This window comes from Gossypium hirsutum, chromosome D10, assembly GCF_007990345.1.
Source record: "Gossypium hirsutum isolate 1008001.06 chromosome D10, Gossypium_hirsutum_v2.1, whole genome shotgun sequence".
Lineage (NCBI taxonomy): Eukaryota > Viridiplantae > Streptophyta > Magnoliopsida > Malvales > Malvaceae > Gossypium > Gossypium hirsutum.
In genome coordinates, this window is record NC_053446.1 from 27,510,000 (window position 1) to 27,528,076 (window position 18,077).

General features: G+C 32.8%; 1 protein-coding gene and 1 long non-coding RNA gene across 4 annotated transcripts; one reads left to right on the plus strand and one right to left on the minus strand.

The window, feature by feature from the left end:
- The first annotated feature begins 1,266 nt into the window (after positions 1-1,266).
- LOC107914830 (signal peptidase complex catalytic subunit SEC11A) lies at positions 1,267-4,796 on the plus strand. Of its 3 annotated transcripts, none has more exons than XM_041102289.1 (8): positions 1,267-2,114; positions 2,218-2,336; positions 2,596-2,713; positions 2,812-2,924; positions 3,333-3,378; positions 3,715-3,802; positions 4,032-4,067; positions 4,636-4,796. In XM_041102289.1, the coding sequence occupies exons 3-8, from the start codon at positions 2,644-2,646 to the stop codon at positions 4,694-4,696; spliced, it is 414 nt and encodes a 137-aa protein (XP_040958223.1). In that variant the 5' UTR covers positions 1,267-2,114; positions 2,218-2,336; positions 2,596-2,643; the 3' UTR covers positions 4,697-4,796. The 3 variants fall into 3 exon arrangements, with proteins under 3 accessions (XP_040958223.1, XP_040958224.1, XP_040958225.1); XM_041102290.1 differs by having other exon boundaries at positions 1,267-2,083; positions 2,161-2,336; XM_041102291.1 differs by lacking the exon at positions 2,218-2,336 and having other exon boundaries at positions 1,269-2,114.
- Positions 4,797-6,092: 1,296 nt separating this feature from the next.
- On the minus strand, positions 6,093-7,078 carry LOC107914795 (uncharacterized). The gene is made up of 2 exons (XR_001689016.2): positions 6,741-7,078; positions 6,093-6,613 (listed from the first exon to the last, which is right to left on the minus strand). It is a non-coding gene; the product is annotated as an uncharacterized lncRNA (long non-coding RNA).
- Positions 7,079-18,077: the final 10,999 nt, after the last annotated feature.

Here is an 18,077-nt window from a genome sequence, read left to right on the forward strand (position 1 = left end):
AAAATATATTAAATTATGAGTAAAATAAAATATCATAAAACTTAAATTGTAAAAGATACGATAGTATTAATTTTAAAATATTTAATTAATTAACATTATAGTTTAGGGTTTAATATATATGGTTTAGGGTATATGATTTAGGGTATATGGTTAATTTAGGATTTAAGGCCGGTTTATGAGTTACAATTTTAAGGTTTATAGATTATGGAATTAGGGATTCTGGATTAGGGATTCTGGATTAAGGGTTGTAATTTAGGGGTTAGGGGTTAGAGATTAAGAGTTAGTGTTTTAAGGTTTATGAATTTAGTGTCAGGTTAGGGTTTAGGGTTTAGATTAATTAGTGTGTTCTAATTTATATTGAATAAGGTGTAGGGGTTAGGGTTAAGGATTTGGGTTAGGGTTTAGGGTCTAGAATAATTAGTGTTTTTTAATTTATATATTAAATAAGATTTAGGGGTTAGTAGTTAGGGGTTAGGGGTTAAGGGTTAGGGGTTAAAGGTTAGAGATTAAGAGTTAATGATTTAGGGTTTAAAGATTTGGGGTCGGATTAGGGTTTAGGTTTAGATTAATTAGTATTTTTTTAATTCATATATTAATTAAGTTTTTATATAATTGTAAAAGAGGGGTTAGGGGTTTAGGGGTTATGTTTTATGATTCAAGGTTTAGGAGATAGGGGTTAAGGGTTTAGATTAATTGGTATTTTTTAATTTATATATTAAATAATTTCTTATATAATTGTAAAAGAGATAATATTAATTTTAATATATTAAAATTATGATTATAGCTTAAATTATATAAGAGATAATAGATCAATTTTATACATATTAAATGGTTTAGGATTTAAGGTTTACTTTAGATTTGTTAAATGATAAAATTTTATACAATTAATTAATGTTTTTATATTTAAAAATATTTAATCTAAATTTAGATTAAATGGTTTAAATCATTTGATATATTTAAATATTAGATTTTTAAAAAAATTGATAAATAAATAAATTAATGTAACAAATTAATGTAACAGATTGACAATAAAAGAGATAATATGAATTTTAATTTATTAAAATTATCATTAATATAGTTTTTTAAAGTTTTTTTTCATATTTTAAATTTTTTATTTTTGTTTTTGTTTTCTTACATAAAAAATTATATAAAAATTTTAAAATTTATCTAATTCTTTTAAATATTACTTAAATTTTCAAAATTTATTTATTTAAATTTGATATGAATTATATAATAATTAAATATAAAATTGTAAGAAAAAGTCAATCATTAGCGCCGGTTATGAGAAAAATGCCGCAAAAGGTAAACAATATTTCAAAACGCCGCAAAAACGCATTGAATTTTTCAAAACGTGAAGTTTTACGATAGAAATTTAATTTTATTTTTAGTGGCATTTTTTATAAAAAAAATTCGCTTTGATTTTTTCCCAAATTTCCCCCCTAAAACCCAAAAACGAAAAAACCCCCAAATTTCCCCTAAAATGGAGGCACCAAAGACGATTCATCTTCTTTGATGAGAGTAGCAGTGTGAGGAATGGGAATTCATCTTCTCATTTGTTGAAACCTGAATCTGGAGAGATATTGAATTTTGGTGAGAGTAAGAGAAGTGGGAATGGGAATTTGTTCACAGGAAACTCTCCGTTCGCCGTGGAGAACAAGAAGAGGTCGCCTAATTCAAGAGGGAGCAACGAAGAAGCTATGCTTTCGTTTACTTCAGGTGTAATTTTACCTTCATCTGGTGTGGTGAAATCAAATGGGGTGCCGGGGATTCAGATCACTCTGATCTTGAAGCTTCGTTTGTTAAGGAGGCCGAAAGTAGTCGAGTCGTAGAGCTTGAAAAGAGGCATCAAAAACGGGGGAGAAAACCGACTAATGGAAGAGAAGAGCCTCTAAATCATGTTGAAGCGGAGCGTCAAAGAAGGGAGAAGCTTAACCAGAAGCTTTTTGGTGTCTGTGACCCAGTATTTATTTTCTTGGATGATTGATTTTTATTTTGCAGGTGTGATTGCGTTCTAAGTTGGCCGTGGTTGAGGGAATGAGCATGAGAGCACTCATTGCTTACAGATTCATCTTCGCCACTGCTTGTATAACTCCACTTGCTTTCATCTTTGAAAGGTAACTTTCACAATTCCTCATATAGTCTGTTTTTTTTAGTGTATAGGTTTTGATACCAGAATAATTCAAGAACTTAATCTTTGGTCAACCAACATAAACATAGTCAAACATGGTGGACACCATCATACTAGCACCAAACATGCTGCTGTTGGCGATCAAGTCTTAGGCTCCTTGTTGGCTTTAGCTTCTTGCCTAACATTTGCAATTTGGTACATAATTCATGTAAGTTTTTTTTTTATATAATCATTTTTATTAGGTGCATTCAGTATGTGCATTAAAAGTGAATCTAATTGTTGGATATACTCGGACTAGAAAATGAATTCGATTTAGAGGAATTAATCAAATTAAGCTTACGTCTCAAACTAATCGAGTATGTTTAAATTATTCTTGTTATGTTTGCGCATTATTCTTTCTTTTTTTTTTTTCCTTTTGCAGGTTTCTTATTTTTGTTACTTTTCTCATTTCCATTCTTATTTTGCAGCCTCCAGCGTGTTGTAAATCGTTAAGACAAGAAAAGCATTGATTTCCAATGGGGTGGATTGAAGAAAATATGAAATCAACTCATATTAGACAAATTCTCTCTCAAGCCATCAGCCTCGGTGCGTTTCCACTTTTCTCTTAATTCTTTAAAATCCTTTTATACTTCAAAAAATTCCATCGGATAATGATTGAAATTTTTAGTTTAAATCTCGTTAAGGAATGGTTATTTCATCGGCACTGATAATATGGAAAGGATTGATTTGCATTATTGGGAGCGAGTCGCCGGTGGTGGTTGTGCTATCTGGGAGTATGGAACCCAGTTTCAAACGAGTGAGCCAATTTTTTACACGTATTTAAAATTAAGTATTTAAAAATTTTGAGCTTTGATTTGTGATAGTCATATAAATTTAAATTTGCGAAATGCAGGGAGATATATTTGTGATAGTCATATAAATTTAAATTTGCCAAATGTTGAACTGCTTGAACGACAAGTGATAGAAGGTTCTCATGTTCTGATGTAGAAAATCTCTAGAAAGTAGAAACAAATAGTTTTGATAAGGTTAACACCATGGTCAACTCTAACAGTCTTGTGCATGAGCTGTGTACTAGTGGTTGAACATTTTCTTTCTGAAATTTATATAGGTGTTATGGCTGTAAATTATTTGAATTAACGGGTCCCCGCCTGGTTATTCTGTATGCTGGATTTAGTACATTTCATGTTTGGTTATGCTTTGTCAGGTTCATGAGCAGCGAGATAGCAAAGAAGCTGATATACTCACTAAAGGTAGCGTATCCTTGATATCAAGCTAGTTGAATGTGAGCAAATACAAGTTGTGGTTTGTTTGTTTGTTTTCAACGAACTTTAAACTTTTTATTATCAATCATGAAAATATTTTCTGACTATTAAAATCTCTTTCCCCACCAATGAAGTGGAGAGTGGACACTTCCAAATAGTTTTGTTTGTTTACTTGTGGAATGGTCTTAAATACATTCCAAGTTCTTCTCATTTTTTCATATGTGTGTGTGTGTGTGGTTGATCATTCTTTAAATATCTTCATATGTACAGCTACTGCTTGAGTATGCTAACCTTTTTAATCTTTTGACTGGACATATTCATCAGGAGACGCTAATCTCTACGATGACAGAATGTTGTACACATCTAGTAATCGTTGGTTGCAACAAAAATACATCATTGGCAGAACTGTTGGGTAAATCAAACACCTATATATTTCTCAAAGTGTTAACAAGTTCTAGAAGTGAAAACATTTGTAAAACACTCTGATTAGGAATTTCTTGCATCACCATTTGTGATGTATGCTTTGAGTTTCAAGTTCATCACACTTCAATAGTAAAATTACTCTTCTGTTTTATTATTTATTGTATTTTTAATTGTATATATCTTCTCTGAACTAATGTTTTATGTTTTCTGCATGGCAGAAAGGATCCCATAACGTTCACTTATGCTTACCTGAGGTTTGTTCTAAATTTTTCCAAAAATTGGGCTGCCCAGAGAAAAAAAAACTTGAAATAGGTTTACTTAGTACTAGTTAAATCGGGCTTGATTTTAGATAAATCTAATTATTATCTTTAAGCATGATATGTTCTAATACTTTGATTTAAGCTGTTGATGTATGTATTCTGACTATGGAATATCATGTTCAAATATTCTACAAAGAAGATAATTAGGAGATTCTGCAATTGTTGATGGTAATTGGAATTTAAGAATATAAGCTTAAGGGTTTAATTGAAATTTAAGCATGATATGTTCTAATATTTTAAATTTATATTGATGAATACTTTCCACCTATATTGACTTAAGTGAGTAGATATATCAGTAGTGTACATTTTTTTATTCCACAAACAATCTTAAAAAGTTGAGATATATTTTTTAGATGTATTTTTTAATAATTTACTATAACATTATAAGACACCTAATTTACTATAACATTATAAAACTATCTTAAAAAGTTGAATTGATTTACGTATCTTTGCCATGTTCACTATGGTTTGAACAGATTAAGTTACTCTTATTTTCTTGCAGAGCATGTAGGAGCCAAATTTGCGGTTCAAATTCGAAGCCATGCTCAAAAGTTTTTCTCTAAGGCTCATTGCTTTGAGTTCATTACAAGATTTCCTTGATTAAGTAAATGTATTATATCTTTTATTACCAAGATTTACTTGATTAAGAAAATGCATTGTATATTTTATTACCTTGCATATGTATTGTTTATTTTAGTTTTGATTCTAAATTTGTATTTTTACTTAAGTGGTTTAACTTTTGGATTTTAATTGTGTTATTAATTTATTATTTTAAATTCTAATTTTAAATTCATTAATTGTTATATTTATATTTAGTTTTAAAGTTAAAATTTTCGTAGAAAATTTAATTTAAATAATATTTTTTATTTATCCTTAAAACATAATATAATATTTATCATAGAAATAAATATTATTTGAAAAAAATTATTTTTTTAAAAGATATATTTTTAGCGGCGGTTGTGTTAAAAGCGCTGCTAAAGGTCTATTCTATAGCGGCGTTTGTGGGAAAAAGCGCCGCTAAAGCTTAATATTTTTAGCGGCGTTTGTGAAAAAAGCGCCGCTAAAGGTCTTGATCTTTAGCGGCGTTTGTGGGGAAGCGCCGCTAAAGGTCTTGGTCTTTAGCGGCGTTTGTGGGAAAGAGCCGCTAAAGGTCATGGTCTTTAGCAGCGTTTATTTATAAAAACGCCGCTAAAATTAGCGACGCTGTCATTAGCGGCGTTTTTAGCGGCGCTTCTCAAAGCACCGCAAATACTTTTAGTGGCGCTAAAAACGCCACTAAAGACTTAAAAAAGCGCCGCTAAAAGCTTGTTTTGGTGTAGTATACTGAGTTTAACTCGAGATTTTTGTTATAATGTTTAGCTGCTAGGAAAATGGAAGTTTTGGCGTTTGGAAAAGCTAAGCTTGGGAGACAAGAGACATCACGTGAGTTTCTATATTCCATCCCTAGAAATGTTAAATGGCTGGAATGATTATGTATTAAGTACTATAATGATGTATAAACTATACTGATTGTGAATGCTAAGTACAAGTGGCTCATTACGGAGGGATTACAATCGATAGCAGGAAACCCCACTTCAAATCAAAATGAACTACAAGACTACTATACAAAATCGTCGAAACTAAAACTACCAAGCAAAATATGAATAGATATGTGGAAAATTACAAATGGTTTTATTCCAACACCTTACAACTTAAAGTAGAAAGGCCTGGTAAGAAACGATCGATGCCCGATGTGCAAGGAGAGGGAGGAATCAGTGGAACATATATTTCGGGATTGTACCTTCACAGCAAAGATCGTGCAATAATTGGGTGTGGCAGACTCAACCACCAATAGAAACCAGGGTTAGAAAAATTGGTTAGCAATTTTCTTTCTAAACAACAATCATACACAATTCAAACTGTTAGCCATGACATATTGGTCCTTTTGGTTTAACAGAAATAAAATGTACCACGAAGACATTAAACCCAATAAAACAGAGTTGATATCATTCATCAGGGCATATATTATAGAAAATGAAATGTTGAATGGTTTGCTGATAATAAAATCAGTAGACAAAAATATAAAATGGGAACCACCCAATGCAGATACTATCAAAATAAACTTCGATGCTTGCATGAACGAGGGACTGGTAATGGGTGCATTTATTTACCCATGTAGACACATCGCGATCCCAACAACGGCGGAGGCATGGGCGTGCTTGCATGCAATCACTTTCGGGGAAGAGTTAGGATTCCGAGAAATATGTTTCGAGGAGGACTCATTAATGGTAATAAGGGGAATAGAAATTTCAAAAGTGGCAGATCAGATATTAGCGCAATATTAAAAGAAATAAAAAAGAAAATCCCTAATTTCACAAGGATCACTTTTCGGTACATACCCAGAACAGCTAACGGTGTGACACAAGCATTAGCAAGAGAGGGTCGATGTCATGAGCTGCCACGATACTGGATAGAGGAGGTCCCAGATTCATTAGAAGAAGCTGTCAAATATGACCGAGAAGCAAGTGAGAGGACAGTTTGAAAAAAGGCGTTGTGAGACCGGAAAAGGTAAAAGGCTATTACGAGGACTTAGTTCCATAAGATGTGAGAATGATCACACTAGCTTACATTGACTGATAGTGGACACAAGTGATTCTATCTGGCACTGGTGCAGGTGTTTATTTTGGCGAAGAAGAAGATAGGTAGTGAAATGGGGAGATCTGGGTGATTGCTTAGGTTTTAGAAAGTTCTGTTTTTGTTAGGGTTTGATTTCATTACTACACCGTTTGGGTGCCCAATAGAAAATTAGGTTAGTAAATGCGTGAGGTGGAGATATTATGAGGCACTATTTGGGTGGCCATTAGAAGAATTACAGCTGCTAAAGCTGTTATTTAGGTTATGACCTGCTTCATTTTATCCCTCATCAATGCACCAGTTCAGTTTATACTAATGAGATCTGAAGATGAACGTATAAATTCCCAAGGCACTCACACGATCTCACAAACAGCCACTTCAGTTACGCTTATGTTGATTTTAACCATGGTTTCTCAATGCTTCATTGTAGTTGTCACACCTGATTTTCATTAAATCTTAAAATTAGGAACAATTAGAGGTTAAATTAGAAAAACCGTAAGTTGATGACCTCTACTGAAAAATTAGGAAAAGTTAGTAACTGGTTTAAACATGATTGATGGCTTTTGAGGGGTTCTGCATGTTTCTGAAAAACTGAGTTTTAAGCTGAAATTATTGAGCTTAGCTCAAGATTTTGGTTATAATGCTTAGCTGCCAAGAGAATGAAAGTTTTAGCATTTGGAATAGTTAAGCTTGGGAGGCAAGAGACATCAGGTGAGTTTGTATACTCCATCCCTAGAAATGTTAAATGACTAGAATGATTATGTATTAAGTACTATAATGATGTATAAACTCTACTGATTGTGAATTCTAAGTATGCATAAGATTATTTTAGCTTATGGGTATTTGCCAAGATAGTTAAATGCACATGAAATAGTTATGATTCCATGTTTAAAAAGATAGTGTATTCCATGATAATATATAAATGAAATGCTTGTATTGTTTGATTATAATGGTGGGGTATGGGAGGGAGATTATTGACGGGTTAGTTGGAGTTAGGATTTGGGGAAATAGTTTTTCTATATACCACCATATGGTGTTGCTGGGTGCAAATCATTATATGTGAAGCTTCGGGTCTTGCGGAGGGGACATTGCGATGTTTAAGCATCAAGGTAGTACTGGTAAACTGGAGGTATGGGAGGATGAATAGGAAAATGGAATTTCGTTAAGATTCTGTCATACAGTGTTGCTGGGTGCAAACCATGATGTGTGAAGCTCCTAGCCTTGCAGAGGGGACATTGCGGTGTTCAAACATCAAGGTTAAATGTTAAGTGGAATGATATTGATTGGTTCTTCGGGGTGACACTGTGACGACAATTATTAGGTTCCATAGAGCAACACTGCGACGACGTCAACAAACTCTATAGGAAAACACCACGATGATGGTAAGGTACTACAGGGAAACACCTTAAAAGAAGTCTAATATGTAAGACCATAACTTGACTATGACAAGCAACAGAGTCCACTGGGATATTAAACATGAGGTAGTTCACCAGGAAACATGAGGTTATATTGTGTAAGACCATAACTCGACTATGGCAGCTTATGGAGTCTGTCGGAACATTAAACATAAGGTAGTCCGCTTGGACGTTAAACATGGGGTTATATTATGTAAGACCATAGCTTGGCTATGACAACATATGGAACCTGTTGGGACAATAAACATGAGATAGTCCACTGAGATAATAAAAACAGGAACATCCGTCGGGATATTAAACACGAGGATTATAGGTACAAGACCATAGTTTAGCTATGACAGCATATGGAGTTTGCCAGGGCTGTAAATATGGAAAGACACACAAATGTTGAGATTTTCAAATATTGACAAGTGATAACCGACCAATGGATTTGAGAAATCCACTAAAAAGGAACAAAAGTAATAGAAATGGAAAAAGTCCACCCAACAGTAACTAAGAAGGCTGATAGGGCGTATGGTGATAACCCAACTAGGATCAGTTAGGGGAATGATGTGCCACTAATGCATTGTATATAGATAATGGAAGGGGATCTATCCGTAGATCACGGGTAAGGATCTACCATTAAGAACCGCCAAAAGGTGCTCAAAGAAGTTGTTCACGTTAGAGTAAGACTTGGAAGGTTATTGGGAGATTCATTCCCAATATAAGGCTCATTGAAATGATAGCTTATGAGAGGAGGATTAATCGTTTGTACTTCGGGTAGACTAATTGGCAAAGACACCACATCATAAGAGTTTTATCTAGGAAGGTGTTATGGGAATCTGTAAGAATGCTGAATTGTCTAAGAATCGCCACAACATGTTGACGGTTATAAACTTAACCAAGTAAAGATTAATAAGTTGTTGATTCGTCAAGAATGAAATATGGAAGTCGTCTTGGAGTCTGCCACTCCAGAGAAAGCATAAACATCTGAGCCAAATAGGGAGTAGCATGTTGTTCCCTTTTAGTTAAACCTTTGGCAAGATGGGTTTTAGTTATGTTTTTGTATATGTATTGGTAAAGAAACTCTCTAAATTCTTTAAACTTACAGGATTTTGGTCCATGTTTGGGGGATTGAAGAGCCCGAAGAGGGACCAAGTCAGACCCTGTTGAACCTAGTAACATCGATAGTGAAGTGTCATGCACATAGAAGGGGGTACCTCTAGATGCTTCGCCTCGGGATCGAATATATTGTAATTAAATAGTTTCCTTAGAGTTTGAATTTGGAGATAGTAAGTTTTTATATTAAAGTTTCTGTTGTAAGAATTATTTATTGTTACTTAATAAAGTCAGTCTTTAAAGTCGTTAAGTTTAAAATTTGTGTTTTGTAACAGCCCGAATTTGGGGCTAGTCAGAATAGTAGTTTCGGGACCACAAATTCGACAAGAAAAAAATTTATTTTCATTACATTTTTATGGTCTATGATTTCACAAAATGATTTCATGAAAATTTTGTTCGAAAATTTTGACGTTTGGGCACTCAATTTAGAGGTGTCCAATTGTTATGAAATTTTAAATTGGAGGTCTTTATATGGTAATTAGACCATTGGTTAAGTTGGTGGACAAAAATGGGTATGGTTAGGCATGTTTCCAAAGTTTTTTATTAAGGGCATTTTGGTCATTTAGTTATTAAAATGAATTAAAAACAAAATTAAAAGCCAATTTTTGTCTATCTTCAACCCCTAGGCTGAAAATTGCATGGAGAAACCATGGCTAGGGTTTTTCAAGCTTTCAAGCTCGATTGTAAGTCCGTTCTATCCCCGTTTTTAATGATTTTTATGTTTTTGAAATCCTCGTAACAAGATTTACCTATTTTTACCATTGTTTTGAACTAGAGTTTGTGTTTAAAAATTTACCCATGAATGATATGCATGTATTTTGATGTTTTATGGAAGAATATGAATGTTTGGAGTGTGATAAACGATTTGTACTAAGTAATTTTCGATGAAAATGCTTAAAAGGATTAATTTGTAAAAGTTATAAAATATGTCACAAGTGTGTGAATAAGTGAGTATTGTGGACTGCTTCAACTAGGCCTAAAATACAAGGAAAATAATAAAAAATTATTTTACGACCCTAGGGGCAAAATCATAATTTTGTGAAACTTTAGGGGCAAAAACATAATTTTTCCAAAGTATGTTTTTTTGACTGGAATGAATAGTGTGAAGATTATATAAGTTAAATGTATTGTTATAAATCAAGAAAGATGAGAAATGGAAATTGATCGATAAAAAAAATGAGAAAAAGTGAAAAAATCTCGAATGAACCTTTGGAATAAAAAGGGATACGAATGAAGTGACAAAAATGATCACATGTGTGGCACGGATTGTGTGTAGGCCACTATGTAAAAGTGAAAGTGATGGTCACGTGTGTAGTACTATGTGCAAGCTACTACGTGTATCGGAATGATAGTTCGCATGTATAGTACTATGTGCAGGCTACTATGCGTACCTGATAGTTTCGATCACGTGTGTAGTACTATGTGCAGGCTACGTGTATCGAATGGTAATGGTCATGTGTAGTACTATTGATGCGATCCCGGTCGCATCATGTTACGACACAACTCGATGCTACCGAGACTGGCCCAAACTCTAGGGGCCCAAGTGCAAAATGAAGTTTTTAATTTCAGTTTGTCAATTTGGCAGTTGAAAAATAAGGACTTTGATTCATTAATTTTTAGTTATTTTAGTTTGTGTTTTTAATTATGTCATAGTTTGCACATCATTAATATGTGTTCTGCATTTAATAAAGTCATGCATTATGTAACTTTCATGTTAGTTAAGTTTGCATCATTAAATTAAGTCAAGTTAGTTTAATTATGTAACTTTCATGCTAGTTAAATTTGCATTTCAAAACCATGCATTTAAGCATCTTAGTTTAATAAATGAGTTGCTGGACATTTATTCAACTCATCTTAGTTTTAATTAATAAGTGTTTTTGTTGAACTTTATTTAATAAGTGTTGTTCTTAATTAATCTAGTTCCTAGGATTATTTATTGATGCATGAGTTAAGTTCATTTAATTATGCTTCTTTAATTAAACTAGTTGCTGGAATAATTATTGCATATATGTTTTAGTTCATTTATTTAAGTAAGTTTAATGTTTATTATGATTAATAAGTGTTTTCATTTGTTTAATAAACTCATTTTAATGTGTTTATTGCAGGTGACTTTTTAGCTTATAGTGGTTACAATTCAAGGCTGTTACACATTTAATTAAGTGGTTGTTCAAGTTCTTTTGAGTTACAATTAAAGGGGCTGTTATAAAGGGAGCTTAAAATCATTAAAAGAGTTTTTAAAGAGCATTTTATGCCCTTTAAAATTCAGCAGCAACTCTTCCACTTCCAGCCGTTTTTGGAGCTTTCAAGAGAAATTAATCAAGCCTTTGAATGTCATTAAGGAGCTGGTTAAGAGATGGTGTCTATTCAACTAGCCAAGGACAACTCAAGAGTCATTTTCTAAGCCATTAAAGACATTCAAATCAGCTGAATTAAAATGATTTTATGGAAGGAGTTATTTGGTTCAAAGAATAAGAAAAGACATCAGTTTTTATGGCAGATTAAGTGGATGTTTTGACCATTCGGTTACCTTGTTTTAGCATTATAAATAGATGTAATCAGCCATAGAGAGAAAGAACTTTTTGCTGAATATAGATGAAATATTTGAATTGTGAGCTATCCAATTCTCTTTGTTCTTTCGGAATTGATTTGACTTATCAAGCATAGCTTGTGGCGTCCATCTTTTCTTTGTTGCTGAACTTATCACCTTTGGTGTGGCGTTCAATATACCTTTGGTTCCTATCATAGTTGATAGTGGGTCAAGGTTCCTTTCCTGTTTCCTTTAACCGAAAAACACCTAAAGACCATTTTGAGATTCGGGTCAACAATTCGTTATTGTTGGTTCATTTTCGGTCTTAGCCAATTAATTTGTTATTGTTTCCTCTTTATTTTGTTTATTACCTTTGTTTGAAGCCATTATCTCTATTTTGTTTCATTTTAAAACCGAAACGAATCCATCCTTACCCAATTCACGATTGGGCAACACATACGACTCAAAACATCACGAGACGAGTTCGTATCAAATTGGTATCAGAGCTAGCGAATTTGGAGTAAGAATCGACGTTGTCGGCATTACGGTATAGTAGTTTCTCGAAAAAAAAATTCAAAAAAAAAATTAAAAAAAAAATTAAAAAAAAAATTTTGGTTTCCATTCAAACTTAAAAGATTGGATATCAAGTTGTGAAAAAAAATTTTTGAAAAAAAAATTGTGAAAAAAAAATTGTGAAAAAAAAAGAGAGCTAGTTTTGAAATTTAGTTTTTGTTTGCTGCCCAAATTTTAGTCATTATTACCTTCTACTATTTCGCCACACCCAACCTTTTCATTTCTTTGTTTCAAGCCTACCTTCCTTTGTCCTACAATAATCTTACCAAGCCCAAACATCAAGTTTGTAAGCCGACCCACAACAACTGCTTTTTAAGTTTAAATAATTCCTAAGAACTTAGAGAGGAGGAGTGAGTGGAAAGAGGCAAGAGAGTAGTGAGTTTATTCGAGAGAAAAAAAAAGCCAAGGAAGTGAGATTTCTTTGTGAGTGGATAGTGAGATTTTCTTTGTTGTGAGTTCTTAAAAAAATGTCACGAAGTCCAGAAAAAAATTCAGACAAGGGAGTTGGATTCCGTCCTATAAGAATTGTTGGAGGAAGTGTGCCAGATTTTACACTCCAAGCCTTTACGCATGAAATGGAGCATCTATTTGATCGAAAACTCAAACCCATCAAGAAACGATTGGATCGTGTCGAAGAGCAGAGTCATCGAGCAAGAACCCAACGAGAGAAAATTTATCCAAATGAAAGGACAAAAATGAGATCATCAAGGAGACAAACATTCGACGAATATGTGAAAAGAGACCCTTATCCAGATTCCTATTCTTCAAGGAATTTAGGCCGAAATAAATCCAGCTATGAGTTTGAAGCCTATCAAGGTAACGAACGAGAAAGTACAAGTCATTCTTCGTATGCATCAAAGTATTCATCTACGGAAAAATTCTTACGAAGAAGTGAATGTGTTTCGTATAAGAACTCATCCATGAAGGTTTATTCACGAAGAGTTGATCGTGGCTCTTATGAAGATTCTTCTATTTCTTTCCAACGAAAAGTCTATTGTTCTGATTCTTTTGTATTATCTCCATTTTGTAATAAAGTTGAGAGAAGAAAAAGAGTGACGAGAGAAAAAGAAACCGAAATAAAATTGAAAAAGAGAAAAAGATTGGAGAAAGAAAAGAAAGAGTGCAAGAAACAAGTGTTGTTGAAAATGAAAGAGAATTGATGAGTGAAAGTGAGTTTTCAACAAACAAAGAGATTGTGGAAAAAGAAAGAGAAGTTGAAAAAGAAACGAGTGAAAAAGATGAAAGTCAACAAGAAAAAGCGAGGAATGTTTTTACTAACCAATCTGCAAGTTGTCCTCATATTGTTTCTTCTTTCCAGGTTTCTAGAGATTCAAATGACAAGTTTCAACTTCATTACCTTCTTGATGAGAGACGATTCCATTTGATCGAAAAAGGTAAGGTTCAAGCGCTTAAAGGTAAGCAAGGTAAGGAGTTTTTAGTCAGTGAATCATGGCAATCAGGTTTGAAAGTTGTTGATAAAATTTCCAATAACTTAGTTTTAAAAAGATCTCCTTATTTTGATTTGGTTAATTGTTACTCGCTATTTGTGGTTGATAAATTCGTTTTAAGTGGAGGCATGAAGAGTTGTTCACTCAATAAGTTTTGTGTTGAAAATCTTTTGATGTTGTTCGATTAAATCCACAAATACAAAATTTGATCATGTTTGATAAAGAGCTTTCATGTGAAACGCTCAATCTGTTTGATCGTGATGGTAATGAAAATTTTTTAACTCTTAGTGTGAGATTTTCGTATATTTGCATGAGATTTGAGAGATTTGATTGTTTGAATTTATTTTTGCCTACATCTTCTTTATTTGGCATGTGTGATGTCTTGGTGAAAGTGAAGTTTTTGTTACGTTACGGAACGACCGATCAAAACCATGTTTTTAAACCCGGAGCCTTTATTCCTAAGTTGACGTCAAGCGAAGGTGAGTATCAAAATTGTATTTTGAATCAATGTGTTGACCCCTTCTATTTGCTTCAAGTTTTATCTTTATTTAGTTCGAAAACCAAACATGTGAATTTCGTTGGCTTGCCAAGTCAAAATCAAATTTTTGATTCTGGAGGTTGTTGTATATTGTTGCTTAATGGATTCGAACATGTGTTGCATGATTTTAACTTTAATGTGCTTCAAGTTCTTCATAAGTTACTAGCCATAAATTTTTCTGGTCAAACTGAAATGGTGAACAAAAACTTTGTCTTTGATCCCGGTGAATGCTGTTCCATATCATTGTTCAAGGGATTTGGACCATGGAATTCTAATTTTCGAAACTATAATCTTCAAATATCTTGTGAATCAGGTTTGTTTCCATTGAAGAAAAAGGTAATACCAATTTCTGTTTTTGATCCCGGCATTGATTCATATGTTGTTCTTTTGAGTTTATTTGCTCAAGTTGTGACTAAAATCTTGGAAAGTTCTTTTGTGTTTAACCTTCATTGTGTCACTAATTTGTTTTATTGTTTTGTAGGTGGCGTTGTTAGGTGGTACCCTCCTAAAGAGGGAGGGCATGCAAATAACCTACTTTCTTGTCGAGCCGTATATGATTCACACGTTCTTGAAAGTGACTTTGTCAGGTTTATGACCAACGAGGTTTGTGACCTTGAGAGGTTTGTCGCGAGCAAATGGCCCGATTTGAGGACAAATCGTTTTCAAGAGGGAGGGTATGATGCGATCCCGGTCGCATCATGTTACGACACAACTCGATGCTACCGAGATTGGCCCAAACTCTAGGGGCCCAAGTGCAAAATGAAGTTTTTAATTTCAGTTTGTCAATTTGGCAGTTGGAAAATAAGGACTTTGATTCATTAATTTTTAGTTATTTTAGTTTGTGTTTTTAATTATGTCATAGTTTGCACATCATTAATATGTGTTCTGCATTTAATAAAGTCATGCATTATGTAACTTTCATGTTAGTTAAGTTTGCATCATTAAATTAAGTCAAGTTAGTTTAATTATGTAACTTTCATGTTAGTTAAATTTGCATTTCAAAACCATGCATTTAAGCATCTTAGTTTAATAAATGAGTTGCTGGACATTTATTCAACTCATCTTAGTTTTAATTAATAAGTGTTTTTGTTGAACTTTATTTAATAAGTGTTGTTCTTAATTAATCTAGTTCCTAGGATTATTTATTGATGCATGAGTTAAGTTCATTTAATTATGCTTCTTTAATTAAACTAGTTGCTGGAATAATTATTGCATATATGTTTTAGTTTATTTATTTAAGTAAGTTTAATGTTTATTATGATTAATAAGTGTTTTCATTTGTTTAATAAACTCATTTTAATGTGTTTATTGCAGGTGACTTTTTAGCTTATAGTGGTTACAATTCAAGGCTGTTACACATTTAATTAAGTGGTTGTTCAAGTTCTTTTGAGTTACAATTAAAGGGGCTGTTATAAAGGGAGCTTAAAATCATTAAAGGAGTTTTTAAAGAGCATTTTATGCCCTTTAAAATTCAGCAGCAACTCTTCCACTCCCAGCCATTTTTGGAGCTTTCAAGAGAAATTAATCAAGCCTTTGAATGTCATTAAGGAGCTGGTTAAGAGATGGTGTCTATTCAACTAGCCAAGGACAACTCAAGAGTCATTTTCTAAGCCATTAAAGACATTCAAATTAGCTGAATTAAAATGATTTTATGGAAGGAGTTATTTGGTTCAAAGAATAAGAAAAGACATCAGTTTTTATGGCAGATTAAGTGGATGTTTTTGACCATTCGGTTACCTTGTTTTAGCATTATAAATAGATGTAATCAGCCATAGAGAGAAAGAACTTTTTGCTGAATATAGATGAAATATTTGAATTGTGAGCTATCCAATTCTCTTTGTTCTTTCGGAATTGATTTGACTTATCAAGCATAGCTTGTGGCGTCCATCTTTTCTTTGTTGCTGAACTTATCACCTTTGGTGTGGCGTTCAATATACCTTTGGTTCCTATCATAGTTGATAGTGGGTCAAGGTTCCTTTCCTGTTTCCTTTAACCAAAAAACACCTAAAGACCATTTTGAGATTCGGGTCAACAATTCATTATTGTTGGTTCATTTTCGGTCTTAGCCAATTAATTTGTTATTGTTTCCTCTTTATTTTGTTTATTACCTTTGTTTGAAGCCATTATCTCTATTTTGTTTCATTTTAAAACCGAAACGAATCCATCCTTACTCAATTCACGATTGGGCAGCACATACGACTCAAAACATCACGAGACGAGTTCGTATCAACTATGTACAGGCTACTATGTGTACTGAACATCATTGATTAGTAAGGTGGTTGCTATGTGCTGATTCCACCGGACATTATTGATTAATAAGGTGGTTGCTATGTGCTGAATCCACCGAGTATCTGTTATTATTCCGAAGTGTTCATCTGGAAATTGACTAAGTGTAATTGAATAATAAATATAGGCGTGGAATTGAATTGAATATCGACTTAGAAATGGAAAAGTGAATTTTGAATTGAATTGTGATTGAAAGTGAAAAAGTGAAATTATGAAAGTGTACATTTAGCAATAAAATAGTTTAGACAGCAACAGTTGTGTGACTTTAAAAAATCACCAAAAATGGTGGAGATTGAATTAGAGGCTGAATAATATATAAAATTGAAGCTGAATGAGTTTATTTTCACATAAAAGAAACAGAGCAAGTAAAAGAGTTATATATTTTGAGATATTTGAAGTTTAGTTAGATAGAGTTAGAATGAGTTCGGAATCCCCTATTCTGAATTTGGAAAATTGTAAAAAATTTTAAAAAAATAATTATGGGATAAATTTTATATGTTTAGAATCCTCAGTGAATTTATTTTCAAGAGAAAAAAAACGAAAAAAATATCCGAATTCTGTACAATGAGATGATTAATTTTAAGTGAAGAGAGGTTAGAACTGTTGAACAGTGAAACATGGGAAACTTTAAAGAAGAAACTGTACTATTTGGCTAAACCAAAAATTCTAAAAAATTTTTGGTAAGAATATATGTGAATCTAGTTTTAGGGAAAATTACGGATCTTAATTTGGAATTTTGTAGCTTCGGATAAAAATAATTTAGTGACTCTGACTCGAATAGACAGCTTTGAATATACATGTGAGTGAATAGTGAAATTGGAGTTAATGTTGTTTAAGTGTGTTATACACATTAAGGATGTGGAATGGAGAGGAGGAGGAGGAAAATTGGAAGAACATATGAATTATTTGTGTATAATTGACCATATGCTCAATTATAATCGATAAACGATTGAAAAGAAATGATGTTTATAATTGTGCATTATTAGTTATAGTTAAAGTTCATGTGAGAAAATAAAGTTTCATAGTATGTGTATGTGGTATACTTGGTATATGATTTGGTATGTAGCAATGTCAGAAATGGTTTATGAATTAACTCATGTTGATAAGTTTGATACATAAATAAATGTGGTGCTTATCCATGCTTGTAATGCTTATACTATATTTTTATTTGGCTAGCATGTTTGGTGTGTATGCTTAGGCTTTGGCCAAGTTGTGGCTGGATTACGCCACATTAAATTTATAAAATTATGCATTGAGATGGTAAATGTCTAGATGGAAATATGCTTGTGATCATAAAAGGGTGGTAAGGTTTAAAGTTTGTAATCTTTATTAAAATGGTTTATCATGTGGTTAGTCTTCAAAAAGACTAGCTCGCGACTATGGTTGAGTGTAATGTTTATATCTTGTGTGATATGCATAGGAAACAGGAGTGGAAAGGAAATGAAA

What these genes read in the sequence shown, in the direction of transcription:
- LOC107914830 (XM_041102289.1), top strand. Translation starts at nt 2,644, where the DNA reads ATGGGGTGGATTGAAGAAAATATGAAATCAACTCATATTAGACAAATT. An exon ending in CTCTCAAGCCATCAGCCTCG is followed by an intron (nt 2,714 to 2,811) that starts GTGCGTTTCCAC and finishes AATCTCGTTAAG; the next exon opens with GAATGGTTATTTCATCGGCA. An exon ending in ATCATTGGCAGAACTGTTGG is followed by an intron (nt 3,803 to 4,031) that starts GTAAATCAAACA and finishes TCTGCATGGCAG; the next exon opens with AAAGGATCCCATAACGTTCA.